Raw genomic sequence first — 14,230 nt, 5'->3', positions numbered from 1 at the left:
CACTCGAGTAAAGCATTTCTTAGGTTCCCCTCTGTTGTGATTTTGTGGTAATCTATCTCATGATCTGCACACAGAACCTGTCCTTTTGCAAGTCTTGAGTTAGGCTTTTAGGATTAATTCTTAAGAGTATTCTTCCATGTGGAATTTTGTAAATTCCCAAAACGCATGTCAAGAAAACGTGCTTTTCCAGTGTAAAATTTCCACTTAATATTGTCATTAAAAAAACAATCCTGGGGCGCCTGGGTGGCTCAGTCGGTTGGGTGTCCGACTTCAGCTCAGGTCATGATCTCGCAGTCTGTGAGTTCGAGCCCCGCGTCGGGCTCTGTGCTGACAGCTCAGAGCCTGGAGCCTGCCTCGGATTCTGTGTCTCCCTCTCTCTCTGTCCCTCCCCTGCTCATGCTGTCTATGTCTCTCTCAAAAATAAATAAAAACATTTAAAAAAAACAATCCTACCCCACCCCTGCTGCCACCAAAATCAGGTACTTCACAGTCATTTGGCTTTTCCTCCTTTCATATTTTTAGTTCCATGAAGGCAGAGATCTTAAGAATGAGAGCTAAACCATGGGCTTGTATATTTCAGTGTCCAAAGATAAGATACATGCCAGGCTTGTTTTAAAGGTGAATTAAATCATTTATGTTCGAAATGTCTAACATGGAAATTCAAAAGATGGTTGGGTTTCTGTTCAGGTTTATGTGAATGGGTGTCCAAATTTATATGCAACAGAGAGAAAAATGATTAGGGAGGGGGAAGGCAGACAAGCCCACTCGTCTTGGCTACCATGTTACGAATGTGGTGTTTTTCTCATTTTTCTATGAGTGCTCATCACTTTTTTCTTTAAACTCAGGCTGCTCATGGAAGAGCTGGTGAATTTCATTGAAAGAGTGCCCAAGGCTCAGTCTGCCTCCTTGTGGAAGAACAAGGATATTCAGCGGTGAGCAGTAGACCTGTCTGTTCCCCTTGACAGTAGACCCACAGGCTTTGTGAAACAGTACCATTTGTTCCTTGTGTTATGCTTTACGCTTTTACTGTTAGAACTCCCTATCTTATGGAAGGGCTATGTTTGATACAACCAATATATTGTGAGAGACCATGTCCAAGGTACTGTACAGGGTCCAAAAGGTTTTTAAAATTAGTAAAACAATTGGCGCTGTCTTTGAGGTGCTCAGGGGTTGATGGGAAGTCAGACCATTGACAGATAAATTACAGCTTTGGATGGCATGTATTGTAAGAGGTGCTCGTCACAGTGCTATAGGCACTCAGAGAATGAAGAACTCTTTGTGTAGGGAAGCTGATGAGGACATCCTTAGGAGGTGGCAGTTAAGGTGGGTCTTGAAGGAAGAAAAGGACTTTCCTGATAGAAAAGGTCAGGAAGTGCGTCCCAGCACAGCATGACAGGATATAGTATATTCAGGGAACAGTGAGAAGTACAGGGTGGATGAGAGTGGGAAAGCAGAGAGGTGAGAAATGAAACTATAGAGGTACATTGGAGCAAGATAATGAAGAATCTGATGTGTGAAGTTTGAGTTTTGTGTTATGGAGAGTGGGAAGTCCCTCTGTGGAGGTTTGTAAGGAGAAGAATGTTGTGATCACACATTTGGGGGAAAGTGACTCTAGAAGCAGCACGAAAGATGGGTTGGCTGCAGAGATGGAGGCAAAAGACCAGGTGTAGGACTCTTTCAGAAACCCAGGGGAGAGAACAAAAGCCTGAACGGAGGCAGTAGCAGGGAGCATGAAGAAATTTCTAAGACAGAATGGAGAAGAATTGATATGAATTGTGAAAGAGGCTGTGAAGTCATCCTTAGGAAGATCAGAGGAGAGCTGAGCGGCAGCCCAGGGTAAAAGGGAATTTCCCCACACCTGGCCTTGTCATTTGGTATCAGATGCTGCAGAAATATCATCATGGATAAGATGGAGGTAAGACCCTTGGTTAATGGAAGTCCCAGGGAGGTTAGTTTCACTAGAGTGCTAGGATCAAAAACCAGATCGTAAGAGGTGACATAGTAGAAATATAATAGTAGAGGCAAGGAGGCAGCTTGATTCTACTTCCATGCTCATGTTTCAGTAGTAGCGGAGGACCCTAGCCAGTCTGAACATACTACGGTTTCTGTGAGCCTACCCTCCATCACGGTAGTCCCAGCCTTCCAGGCCTAGCATCCAGAGTCTGGAGTAAAAACTCCGTCATTGGCTTTTTAAGTAGTGGGTGTCCCATGTGTGCCTGCCCAAGTCCACTCTTTTCCAGCCACCTTGCCACTGTGTTCTCTTTCCCTCTAGGTCAGTGATTTGTGAGCTCTCTAGTTATCTAAGCTTTAGAATGTCTTAATTCTTAGACTTAATTCGTAGACTATTCCTTCTACAAAAATATGTTTGTGTAGCTAAGAGAATATGCTTTGTTTTTATACTGTAACTGTTTCAGAGTTTGAGCATATGAGTTTCCTCTGTGTATGTGTTGTTTTATTTAACTTACACTGTGTGCCAGACACTTGTTTTTCTTAATTCACTTAAAGTCTCAGCATTTTACTTGATTTATTTAGTTCTGTAACATGATCATTTTGCAGAAGAGAAAACAGGCACAGATAGGTTAAGTAACTTGCTCAAGGTCAGCCAACTAGTGACTGGTAGGATTTCAATTAGAACCCAGGCAGTAGGGCTAGCCTGGTGCCAGAGTTTGTGCTTTTAACCATTATGCCAGGCTGCCTTGAGGGCACACATGTCACTTTTTGAGTGCATGTGAGCCCCCTCAGGTGAGGAGAGGAGGAAGTATGTGTAACTGTGCTCATTTTTCTCCTCTGTTTTATTGATATTGTTTGGGTCTCGATTTCTGTGATTTAGGGATATGGTGTCTGTATGGCTTCATGGTAGGAAAGACTCACACGTGTGTCTGACTCTTCTGTGTGTACACCCACCTGCCTAAAACAAGGTCCCTTTCCCTTCTCATTTTGCATTCTTGTTCTCAGCTGCCTCTCCTCCTGCCCATTGCTATCCCTCCTTCCCCTTTTCTTTCTCTCTCCTGTGTGCCCACTGGAGCACATCAGACCTAGCTGTGTGCATTTCCCGCCTTAGAAATTTTAGGACTTTGTTCTCTTTCCCCATGGAACATGTACACATTGGCTCTTATTTCCTCCTTTTAAATTTATACCCCTTACGGTATTCTTCCACAAATAATTTTGGCACACCAGAAGTGATGTTCAAAGGTCACTGTTTCCTGGCTCCCAAACCCTGGGCCAAGTCTTAGGAAGTCCCATGTCCTTATTTTGCCTTTTCCTCTGTGACCTTGGGCAGAGTCCTTGGCAATTTTCCTTTGCCTCCCATTCTTTGTAAAATACAACGAGATAACTGACTTACAAAAGAAGTGCCATCGTTTATGAGGGAGAAGGGTGAAATGACCTTGAAGGAGCAGAGGATGGGGAGGGCAAGGTTGCAGGGGTAGACTGGAAGTTATTTCCTAAGATGCTTAGGAAATCTCCCTTTTAAAGAAGGGTGCTCCTTGAATTAAAACCTTGAATTCGCTATCTCGCCACCTAGTGGGCAAAAATCTGAAACTGTTGAAAGCTAACTTGGTAAAGGAGCAAGCCGAATAACTTGGACTAGTGGAGAAGACCTCATTTCATTATTTCATATATTGAAACCATATTTCTGATCCTGATCAAGTATTGTGTTTTGGCATCTGAGCACAAGATGAGCCATAGTTATTGATAAAGAGAAGACTCTTATTGGAAAGAATATGCTGAGTGTTAGAGAAACAAACCGAGCAAGTCATGTCCTCTTTTTCTCCTGGATAAACTCCGCATAAATATTACAAGCGGTAGAGGAATTTGAAGAGCTGTTTTGTAATTGACATCAGACAAAAGAGTTCTTGTGAAATACTCACCTAGAATTTAACCTTGGGCCAGAATACTAAAAGTGCTTCATTTGAATAACATTTATGCTGAAGGCTTTACATCACTTTAAAATTTCTGTCACAAGCCAGTTCATATCTAGTGTCCCAAAGTACTGTGGCACACTAAATTGAGTGAGAAACACTGTTTTTTGCTGTCTGCTACATTGACATTTTTCCCAAGTGATATGGGCTGTGTCTTCTATTTTTTCATTCCCCCCTTTTCTTCCTCCTTTAATTCCTGTACTCACCTTATTGAGAGGGGTCTTAAGTAGGGCTTACAAACTCAGATGACTCCAGGGATGGGAAAGGTCAATACAAGAGTAAAGTGGGCCACCTGTAACTGTGGACTAGGGATCACATCCCTCTAAAGGGGCACAGCTTCAGCAGATTATGGCCATATGGAAACGTGAGTCTATTGCTGCCAAATCTTCCTTTTCTTTTTCTTTTTTTCTTTTTTTAAGAGAAACCCAAACTCTGGATGTTTTAAATGTGATTTTTTTTTTCATCTTTTTAAAATGTTGGCTCACACATGAAGATAAAATCCTGTATGATCCAAGTAAAACACCTCTGAGTTGGATTTGAGACTCAGGCCCCCAGTTTTTGACTTAAACTTCACACAGGCGGTCTCTTGGTTAAGTGCCTAGAATTGATGCATTTTGGTAGCTTAAGTTATTTAATAAGACCATGAACTAAAAAAATAAATAAATTAAAACCTTTCAGACTCATTGGTCAAAGGAATCTGACAAATTCTCTTAAATCATTTGAAGTTAGTTTGAGTTAGCGTTTGATTTAGTATTAGGATGTATACCAAAAGAAGCTATTACTCTTGCTTTTTGGCAGCTGTCTGACTCCCCTGCCTCAGTTGACACCGCTCCTTGAGATTTATTTAGAAGTTAGACATCTTTCTTCCTCATTTTGATGGCCGCAGTTTACTCTTCTTGAAAAAGAGATTTTGAAGGGTAGGAAAAGGAGACTCCCTCTGCAAGATAATTTTTGAGTCTCTGACTTTCCCATACCCACTTCAAGGTTTAGGGTTTTTAACAGGAAAATTTAGAACAGAATATTCCACTTAAGAAACTAAACCAGCAGGTAGGATTTTCCTGTATTAGCCTAGAAGTCTACGGTTATAATTAAGGATAAATCATTACAGGATATTGTCATAACCTTCTTGCAAGCATTAAGGAATTATGCACCGATATATTCCTGGCAGAAATGTTGTGGCAGTTTTCAGTAGTCAGAGTTCAAATATGTGGATTCATCCCTTATAAAAAACATAAAAGAAGACATGGTTGAAGTTCCTCAGCTCTGATGCTCCATGGGTATTTATAGAGGAATTTATCAGGGCTAACTATATGGTCGGGAAAAAATTAAAGCTATGGGCTTGGAGATCAAATAGACAGGTGTTTAAATTTCATATCTGCTTCTCAGTAGCTGTAGCAATTTATTTCTTCTAGGCTCTGTTTCTTCATTTATAAAACAAGAATAACATTAGCAGCCTTGCAGGGTTGTGTTGAGGACTAAATAAGTAGCATGAGAGTCCTTCAAACAATGCAAGGCACATTGTAGGTGCTCTGTAAACACCAGCATCCTTTTCCCCTTTAATGATACCCTTGGCTCACATAACCTCTTTTCCGTAATCAGCACACATGTGCCTTCCACAACCTAATTTATCTTTAGGTGCTACCTTTCCTGATGAAAGTAAGGTAGTATAAAAGAAGGAAAACCATTTTTCTGATTCCACAGTTGTCTCCTGTTAGTTAGCACTGTCATCCAGACGCTGGCACTCAGTCTCCTTTTCTGTAAAACAAGAGAATTGAATTAAATTATCTCTAAGTTCACTTAGGTTACAGCTTTTAAAGATGTCCAAGGGAGAGGCTCCTTAAGCCAGTGTTCATGGAGTGGCAGTACTTTGATGAAGTCATCACTGCTTGTCCTTGAGCTTTGCAGTTCCAGAAACTTAATCATTTCATTTCACTCAGAGTTGATTAGCCTCTGAGGGACTGATTCCGGCTAACTAAACTCCCAGGATATTGACTGACAAACAAAAATCCCATTTAATTACTTTATACTGAGACATCTGCCTGGCTCCAGAACTAAAATGGTTCATCTATCTAGGACACTCTGGTCTGGTCAGCAAGTCCACTTAAGAGATCAAGTTATAGATAAGAGGTTTTTTTGATGAGAATCGAATCAAAGCAAAGGTAGTTTAGGTACTCTGGAGAATTGTTTCTATTGTGCTTTAGTAGCCTAAGCAATTGCCTTTGTCCTTTTTAGAGATAAATGGGTCTAAAACAGAAATCAGAAATTATAGTTTTAGGTTAATATTAAATGCCCAGGGCGCCTGGGTAGCTCAGTTGGTTAAGTGTCAGACTCTTCTTGATCTTGGCTCAGGTCATGGTCTCACAGTTCAGGAGTTCAAGCCCCACCTCGGGCTCTGCACTGACAGTGCAGGACTACTTGGATTGTCCGTCTCCCTCTTCTCTGTCTTACTCCTTCACCCCCACCCCCTCCGCTGCTCACGTGCTTTTTCTCTCTCATATAAACTTAAAAAGAAATATTGAGAAATGCTTGATTATCAAGCTCCACTTTAGTAAACTCCACATAGATCATCACTCTGCTAAAACATCTCCACCCCACCCCATTCACATGTATATTAAGCACACTTTCCTGTAATGAGAGGAAAAAGACGTTGCTGTTGCTTATATTCTTTGTATTCTGCTCTTACATTCATTTTGCAGATTCCTTCATTCATCACACACTTAGAAAAAACCCAACCAGTGTTTTATCTCTAAGCTTTTAAATGGTCCCTATGGACTTAAAAGTCTTACTCTTTAACACAAACACATGGTCTTTGCTGCTTGTTGGATGCTGGTAAGATGGAAGAAGAGACAGCAGAGCTCTGGCATGATGTCAGAACACTGGGGGAAAGTTTCTTAAGTACTCAAGTGTGATAAAAAACAAAACAATGAAATCTTTTAGAAAGTACTTATTAAACGTTTAGACTCTGAGAACTTGACTTTGATAAATTAGAAAGCCAGAAAAAATAGAACTAGTTCCCACTGGGTTTCTTTATCCAACTTTTCCTGAATCAGCCAATCATCTTAATAGCTTCGAATGGCTCTATAAATCCCTCTCTATAATTACAGCCTCAGGTAAGCACAAGCAGAATTTTAGGGAAAGTTAGGTTAGATGTTAGGAAATATAAGGAAGTAGTGACCAAGTGACTAAATACCGCAAAGGAGTAAGAAAAGGGTGTCAATGAAAGGAATTTGTGAATATAAATATGGAATTCAGACGACTTATTGACTAACTGCCAAGTGCCTGACATCATGATAAGTTTGCAGGAAAATGCCCCCAAAAGTTTAAGACATAATCCCTGTACCCAAGGAGCTTGTCAAGCAAAGATTATATACTAAGTGGCCAGACTTATACTGGACTTGGCAGATTTAAGTAGAGTTTCAAAGAGGGAAGAGGCGATTCTAAGATAAAGGAAGGGTAGAGGCAAAAACAGGGCAACATGGCATGATTGAGAAGTGACTGGATTGGTTCAAACCAGCCAGTGCATACCAGGAAAGAGAGAAAAGAATTGGAAATTAACATTGTAGAAAGGATTATTGAAACTTTGGTCATTTGAAAAAGCCACCAGTATATTTGACTAATTCCTAGTTTAAATCTCTTCTGCAGCTGATAGGAAATTCACCAAAATTGTGGAAATTTTGTCACCAAACCTGTATGAAAAAGGAAACCTCTGGATATTTCCCAATAGAAAAATGACAAATAATTAGTTTTAAATCTGAAAAATAGTGTACTCAATAAAAGGTACCAGAATAAGATACCCAAAGAATTTAAGTATAAGGGGGGAGCTAAAGTGATTGAATTTCATTAAAAAGCTGAATTTCATAAAGCACTGATTATCCTATATATGATTTTATATATATATATACACACACACACACACATATATATATATATATATATATATATAAACACATTTGCTGTAGTCCTCACAACAATCTTTGAAGGAAGTATTTTACCCTCAGTTTAGAAATATGGTGGAAAGAAAAGGTTAAGTAAATCGCTCAATGTTGCAACCAAAATAAGCAAAAATTGAAGTTAAATTGGATATGAAGAATACCCTTCTACAGAAGTTCTGTATAATTAGTGCTTGTAAAAATGTCATTGAGGAGACCTCAGGAAAGCCCAGACTTAGTTAAGGTATTTAAACATGGGTTCCGTGCTAACATGTGATCCAGAAAACTATAATTTATGAATAACACTGGGTTGTCTGTTCTGAGTCACCTACAAGAGCTTCACCTCTCTCTGGCTCCACTGGGAAGGAATCACTCATGTGGGTGATGGCACAGTTCTGTTCCTCACAGGTGATGGCCTGAAGCCTCCTTCAGGCCCTTGTGTGTGGACCTGTCCACAGAGCGTCTCATAGCGGTTTCATCATAGTGAGCAAGAGGACAAAAGAGAGAATATGGGCAAGATGGAAGTCACAGTCATTAGTAAACTAATCTTAGAAGAAGTGACATCCCTTCAGTTTTGTCATATTCTCTTCACTTGAAGCAAACCACTAGGTCCAGCCCACCCTCTGGGGAGGGGAACCACACAAGGGAGTGAATACAGAAGGCCAGGGATCCTTAGGACCATGTTAGAAGCTGCCTGTCATAAAATCCTACACTGAGCAGGTCAGACTCCAGACCAGAGTCCTTGGGACCTGCATAGCCTTCCTCTTCTGGCTCACTGGTTGGTTCTTCCCTGAAGTTCTCACCTCCTCACACACTGTCATAGGGCTCTCTAGCCAAACTTATTGGTGCACTTTGGACAGAACTTGTCAATAATTGACTCACTGGTTCCTGCCTTTCCTGGGGCAACAAGTGAACAGACATTTTTATTTTGTGAGTGTCTTTTGTGTTGGGCACTGCTCAGTCAGGATACAAAAATGCAAAAAGATACTATGGTGTGAGTAATACAATATAATGGAATAAAAACATATATGTTATTGTTTTTATTGTTGTATTTAATAAGGCTATTATCTCCTTCCCAACAGTGCTCTCCTAAACTAGTTATTAAAAATCATCATGAATGTTTCTTTATAAACAGATGCTTTCCTCAGTTTCTCTGGAACATAAATTTATTATTTCTATGCCATTTGCCCTAACGGGAAGATGAGAGAAGATCCAAGTTGAAATATACCTGAATTTTTCACAAGTCTTTTGTTTTGCTTAAGGAAATTGTTATTCTCTACACTCTAGTAATTTCTCCAGAAGTAGGTTCTGGACTGTTGAAGACAAAAGTAATAGATATTTCACATCTTTGGTCTTCCCTTTTTCTCTTATCAAGGGCTCAGCATTTGGTGGCTTATTCTAGAGGTTGAATATATGATTGTTTACTCTCCAACAGAGAGTGAAGGAAACATTAGCCAAATGCTTCGTCTTGAGAAAGACTTTCATATTTTAATCTGCTTAATTTGTAGAGGACATTGTCCCAGATGGCAAGGGGAGAGTATGCTGGGAAGGGTCCTCAAGGGAAGAAAGTAAAGCCCAGAAAGTTGTTTCGGGTAATGGCCGTACTGGTTGTCAAGGGATGGGAAGAAGGTTCACTGTAAGGAAAGCGGGTTGAATCTAGCCTTGAGTATGACTTTTTGCTCCACCTCTAACAGAGATGACTCTGTTGCAGCGCCTTGGCAAAGCTGAGGGCAGTGTAAGACAAATTCACCTAAGTTGAAAGATGTGATTAGGCTGCAAGTGTTATTTTTCATCCGCCCCACCCTCTCAAGCCACTCCCATAATAGCCTTCCAGCTCTGGCTTAAAGCTTAGAAACAAACCCTTCTTCTCCTACCCAGCCCAAAGTAAGAAGTCTTTATTTTTATGAAGGTCAGCACTAGGGTGCCCAAACCATGAAGCTCCCTGATCCTGAGGAATTTAAAGGAGCTAAAGCAGGGGAGTAGCTTGGGTTCTTTCTTGAGACACTATAGAGCAGTGCGTGGGCCACTCAAGTTCAGAGTCATTGCTGCTCATTGAAGTAAATCACCCTGGGCTGAAGTTTACTCTGATACTGTTGGAAAATGCATATGTTCCTGGAGCTGTGTTGGCTGTGTTTTGGGAGGGGAGGAGTTGGGGGAGGGAGTGGTTAGAGACCATCTTTATTCAGCATCTGTTCTCTGCCAGACATTCATGTACATTATACTATTTACCCCTCACAGAACAACTCTAAATTCTTCTAGAGGTGCTGCTCTCCCAGTTTCACAAATGAGGAAACTGAGGCTCAGAGGTGAAGAAGTAATGCTGGGATTTATATCCAGACAAGACTGTAAATCCTGTTTCTTCCATCAGGTGCCTCTGAGAGAAACCTCTCCTTCCTCCAAGTAGTTGGCAGAGAGTCAACAGGGGTGTGAAAGGAGAAGAGAAGCAGTAGCAGCAGCCCCTACCAGTAGCTGCATCCAAAGGGCTCTCCTGTACCACTTCCCTGTCTCTGATACACAGTTAGGCCATTCTCCCAAAGAGCACATAGGATGTGTACCTGGCCTTGACCACTGTCACAAGACCTGAGAAAAAGAAGCTGTCTAGATTTTAAAGGAGTAAGTGTTGTCCACACAAAATATGAAGAGGAGACAACATGATAGGTTACAGGCTGGAGGAAACGTGGCACCAAGAGAGCTGTTTATAACTCAGTATACAGAACAAAGGCTGAGGCAGGACCCAGATAAAGAAGGGCCTTATAAAGTCATGCTAAGAGCCTTGGATTTTATTCTGAATGTAATGGAAAGCATTAAAGTGAAAAAGGGGAGGGAGGGAGGGAGGGTGGGTGGGTGGGCGTGTGTGTGTGTGTGGATTTGCATTTTCAATATATCTTTTAGACCCTTCAGTGAGAGAAGGCAAGTCTGCAGGCAGGGATGACTCATGGCTTTTGACATCTTTTTATTGCCTTGTACTGTTGTAAAAATGTTTTAGACTTAAACTCCTTATGAGCAGAAGCCTTTATGTTGTGCCTGTTCTAGCCCTTATAGGACTTCAGTGCTATGGCCATAGTCAGGGCTAAATATTTATTGAATAAATATTGTAAAACCTAAAGCAATCCAGTGTATGTAGGACAGATAAGTGAAATAAAATCTTCATGAGTGTGTTTATGCAGAAGGTAAAGAGAAAGATTATTAATATTTTGTTGCTGGAGAAACAAAGGTAAGGAGAATTGGGACAGCGTGATCCATGTGCTAGGTTAGCTAAACCTCTATTCAGTGTTTATATTATTCTGACTGTATAAATGCAACTCCCTGGCCTTATAACATTGTTAGGATTACTTTTCCTGTACAACTTTTTGTTTTCCCTTGAGTTAGTAATGATCTTGTCTGCTTAGTTTCCTATACACTTCTTACTAATTTATCTCCAACCTGTCTCTTTGTACAAGTCTCTCCTCAGTATGTTCAAACTCAGTGTGTTGTAACAGTTTTATCTTCTTGGAAATTCTCTCCCAGAACCTTCTCTTTCCCCCGTCTGATCTCAGCTGCTCTTGGGCCTGCAGCATGGCTCTCCATGTAGGATTTTCTTCACCATTATCCTGAAGAGATCCTCACCTCTTTCTTCTGTTGCAACCTCTGTTTTCTGGGTCTTTTTCTTGTTCATGCCTTCATTTTGCCAGGCACATTCCCTACTAACTTCCTGAGGAAGAGTGCATGGGAGGCAAACTTTCTGAGACACTGCACATCTAAAATGCCTTTGTTGTGCCCTCACCCTCCAATGGGTAGAAATCCGGATTTGATAAATTTTCTCTAGCTTCCAGAAGTGCTGTTGAAAAGTCCAGTACTGGGGCGCCTGGGTGGCGCAGTCGGTTAAGCGTCCGACTTCAGCCAGGTCACGATCTCGTGGTCCGTGAGTTCGAGCCCCGCGTCAGGCTCTGGGCTGATGGCTCGGAGCCTGGAGCCTGTTTCCGATTCTGTGTCTCCCTCTCTCTCTGCCCCTCCCCCGTTCATACTCTGTCTCTCTCTGTCCCAAAAATAAATTTAAAAAGTTGAAAAAAAAATTTTTTTAAAAAAAGAAAAGTCCAGTACTATTCTGAGTCTAAATCTGTGGTATGTATCCCTCTTACTCCTCTGTGAAAACTTAGAATATCCTCTTTGTTCCTTAAACTCACGATGATATTAAAAAAAGAAAGAAAGAAAATCATGATGATGTGGTTTTACTAAGGGACAGTTTTCATTCATGGGCTGAGTACTTAGTGGGTCCTTATCTAGAACAGAGGTTGCAACTGTGGCCAAGCCCCTGTTTTGTGGGCCAAATGTGTCCTGCCAGTTTTTATAAGTAAAGTTCTATTGGCATACAGCCACATTCATGCATTTACATATTTTCTGTGGCATTACATAGCTAGGTTGAATGATGCGACAGAATGTGGTCTACAGAGCTTAAAATATTGTTTTTTTTTTTTTAGAAAGCATGTTTGCTTTATAAAAACTTTAAGTCTGAAAAGTTAAGAACTTCAATTTTGGCAAAAAAATTTTTTTGTTTTTAAAATGTTCTCCCTTGTGTTTTATGTTCTTTCTTTCTGGAATTCTTAACACTTAGATGTTGAACCTCTTGGACAGGAACTCAGGTGTTTTTTTTTTTCTGTCTTCTTTTTCCATCCCTTTGTTTTTGTTTGCTCTTTCGTCTGAGAAATTCTCTTTACCTCCCAACCTATCCATGAGTTTTTCATTTCTGCTATTATAATTTCTTATTTGGGCATAGTTTTTTCTATTTTTTAAATGAACTTCTATTGTAATATACAAATAAAAAACAGATAATATATAGTTAATAAATTACTATAAAGCAACCATCCTTATAACTGCTACTCAGGTCTAAAATAGAAGATTTCCAGTAACTCAGAAGCTCCTCTCCGTGCCCCAATCTAATTATAATCCACTCTGACACATATGTCATGGATTTTGACCCATTCCAATATTGTCTTTTTGCAGCTCAGATTTTCCCATCTTTGGACAGTGAGCCTTTTCATGGTGTCCACTGTGTCCTTTTATTGTGACCTTTGTATGTATCCTTTGTTTCCTTGCTAATCTAGTTTAACACTCCTCTTGTTTATTCCCTGTCCTAAATCTTGAAGCCCCCATTTCTCTAAAAAAACTCTGTATTCTTTTAGTTGGAAATGGAATTTTAAGCTCCCGTTCTGGTTGCTAACAATACTCCTTACTTCTGATTGGTTGTTGTTTCTAGGTTGTCATTCAAAGGAAGGAGCATATGTATTTTTCCTTCCCTTTTTTTCATGCTTTTATTATATTTATATTATCAGAACATACAGCCCTCACATTCTATCCTCTCTCCCTCTGAACCTTCATTTGGCCTTACTTCTGGAAAACTGCACATAAACGTTCAGCTGATACATTGATGTTTCTGTAGTCAATTTGGTTATCGGAAACTCATTCTTCAGAAGCTGTCTCAGGATGGGATCATGAGAACAATATTCCCTGAGTTCTCGCAGGTTAATAATTGTTTATCTGTGCTCAGTGACCTTGAAAGTTTTGCTAGTTGTATAATCTTTGGCTTGCATTTTCTTGCTTTGAATGTCTTAAATATTTTACTCTGTTTTCTTTGAGTAAAACAGCATTGCTGTTGAAACTCTGGTATCATATTTTTTCCTTTGTAAGTCACTCGCTCTTTTTGCCTAGTTGCCCCCAAAGTTTGTTTTATTTATAGTGTAAATATTTTCCCAGAATATATCTTGTGTTCTTCTGGGTCAGTATTTCAGGTATGCGTTCAGTTCTTTCAGTGTGTAGTTTCAAACCTCTTTTTATTTTAGCAATTAGAGGTTTTAGTATTTGGCTTGGATTTCTGTTAGGGACTCCTGTGCTCTGTATGTTGCATCTTCCTTGCCTGATTTTTGTTTTATGTGGTTCTTTTGTGTCTTGTATAATTTTTTTTATGTTTTTAACTTATTTTGAAATTTTGATATGTTGGCATGATTTCATTGTCTCTGCTGTTATATTTTTATGTCTAAACTTTTTCTCATTATCCCTCTTCTTTAAAAAGTCTCTTCTCGGGGCGCCTGGGTGGCGCAGTCGGTTAAGCGTCCGACTTCAGCCAGGTCACGATCTCGCGGTCCGTGAGTTTGAGCCCCGCATCAGGCTCTGGGCTGATGGCTCGGAGCCTGGAGCCTGTTTCCGATTCTGTGTCTCCCTCTCTCTCTGCCCCTCCCCCGTTCATGCTCTGTCTCTCTCTGTCCCAAAAACAAATAAAAAACGTTGAAAAAAAAAAAAAAAGGTCTCTTTTCTTAGATATACTATCTTGTTTATCTAAGGATCATAATGATAGTATTTTTTTAAGTTTTATTCTACCAGCCTAATTTATTTCCTGTCCTCCTCCCT

General features: G+C 40.2%; 1 protein-coding gene across 1 annotated transcript in view; it reads left to right on the top strand.

The window, feature by feature from the left end:
* The window catches only part of INTS9 (integrator complex subunit 9), a 102,368-nt gene that overhangs the window by 49,825 nt on the left and 38,313 nt on the right, over positions 1 to 14,230 (top strand). The window contains exon 6 of the mRNA XM_019440896.2: positions 846 to 932. Within this exon, the coding sequence (XP_019296441.1) occupies positions 846 to 932 (87 nt within the window). The remainder of the gene's footprint in view (positions 1 to 845; positions 933 to 14,230) is intronic.

Source organism: Panthera pardus, unplaced genomic scaffold (assembly GCF_024362965.1).
Source record: "Panthera pardus isolate Hobbes unplaced genomic scaffold, ASM2436296v1 HiC_scaffold_13, whole genome shotgun sequence".
Taxonomy (NCBI): Eukaryota; Metazoa; Chordata; class Mammalia; order Carnivora; family Felidae; genus Panthera; species Panthera pardus.
Note: the sequence above shows the minus strand (reverse complement) of the source record. Positions and strands in the feature narration are given on the sequence as shown.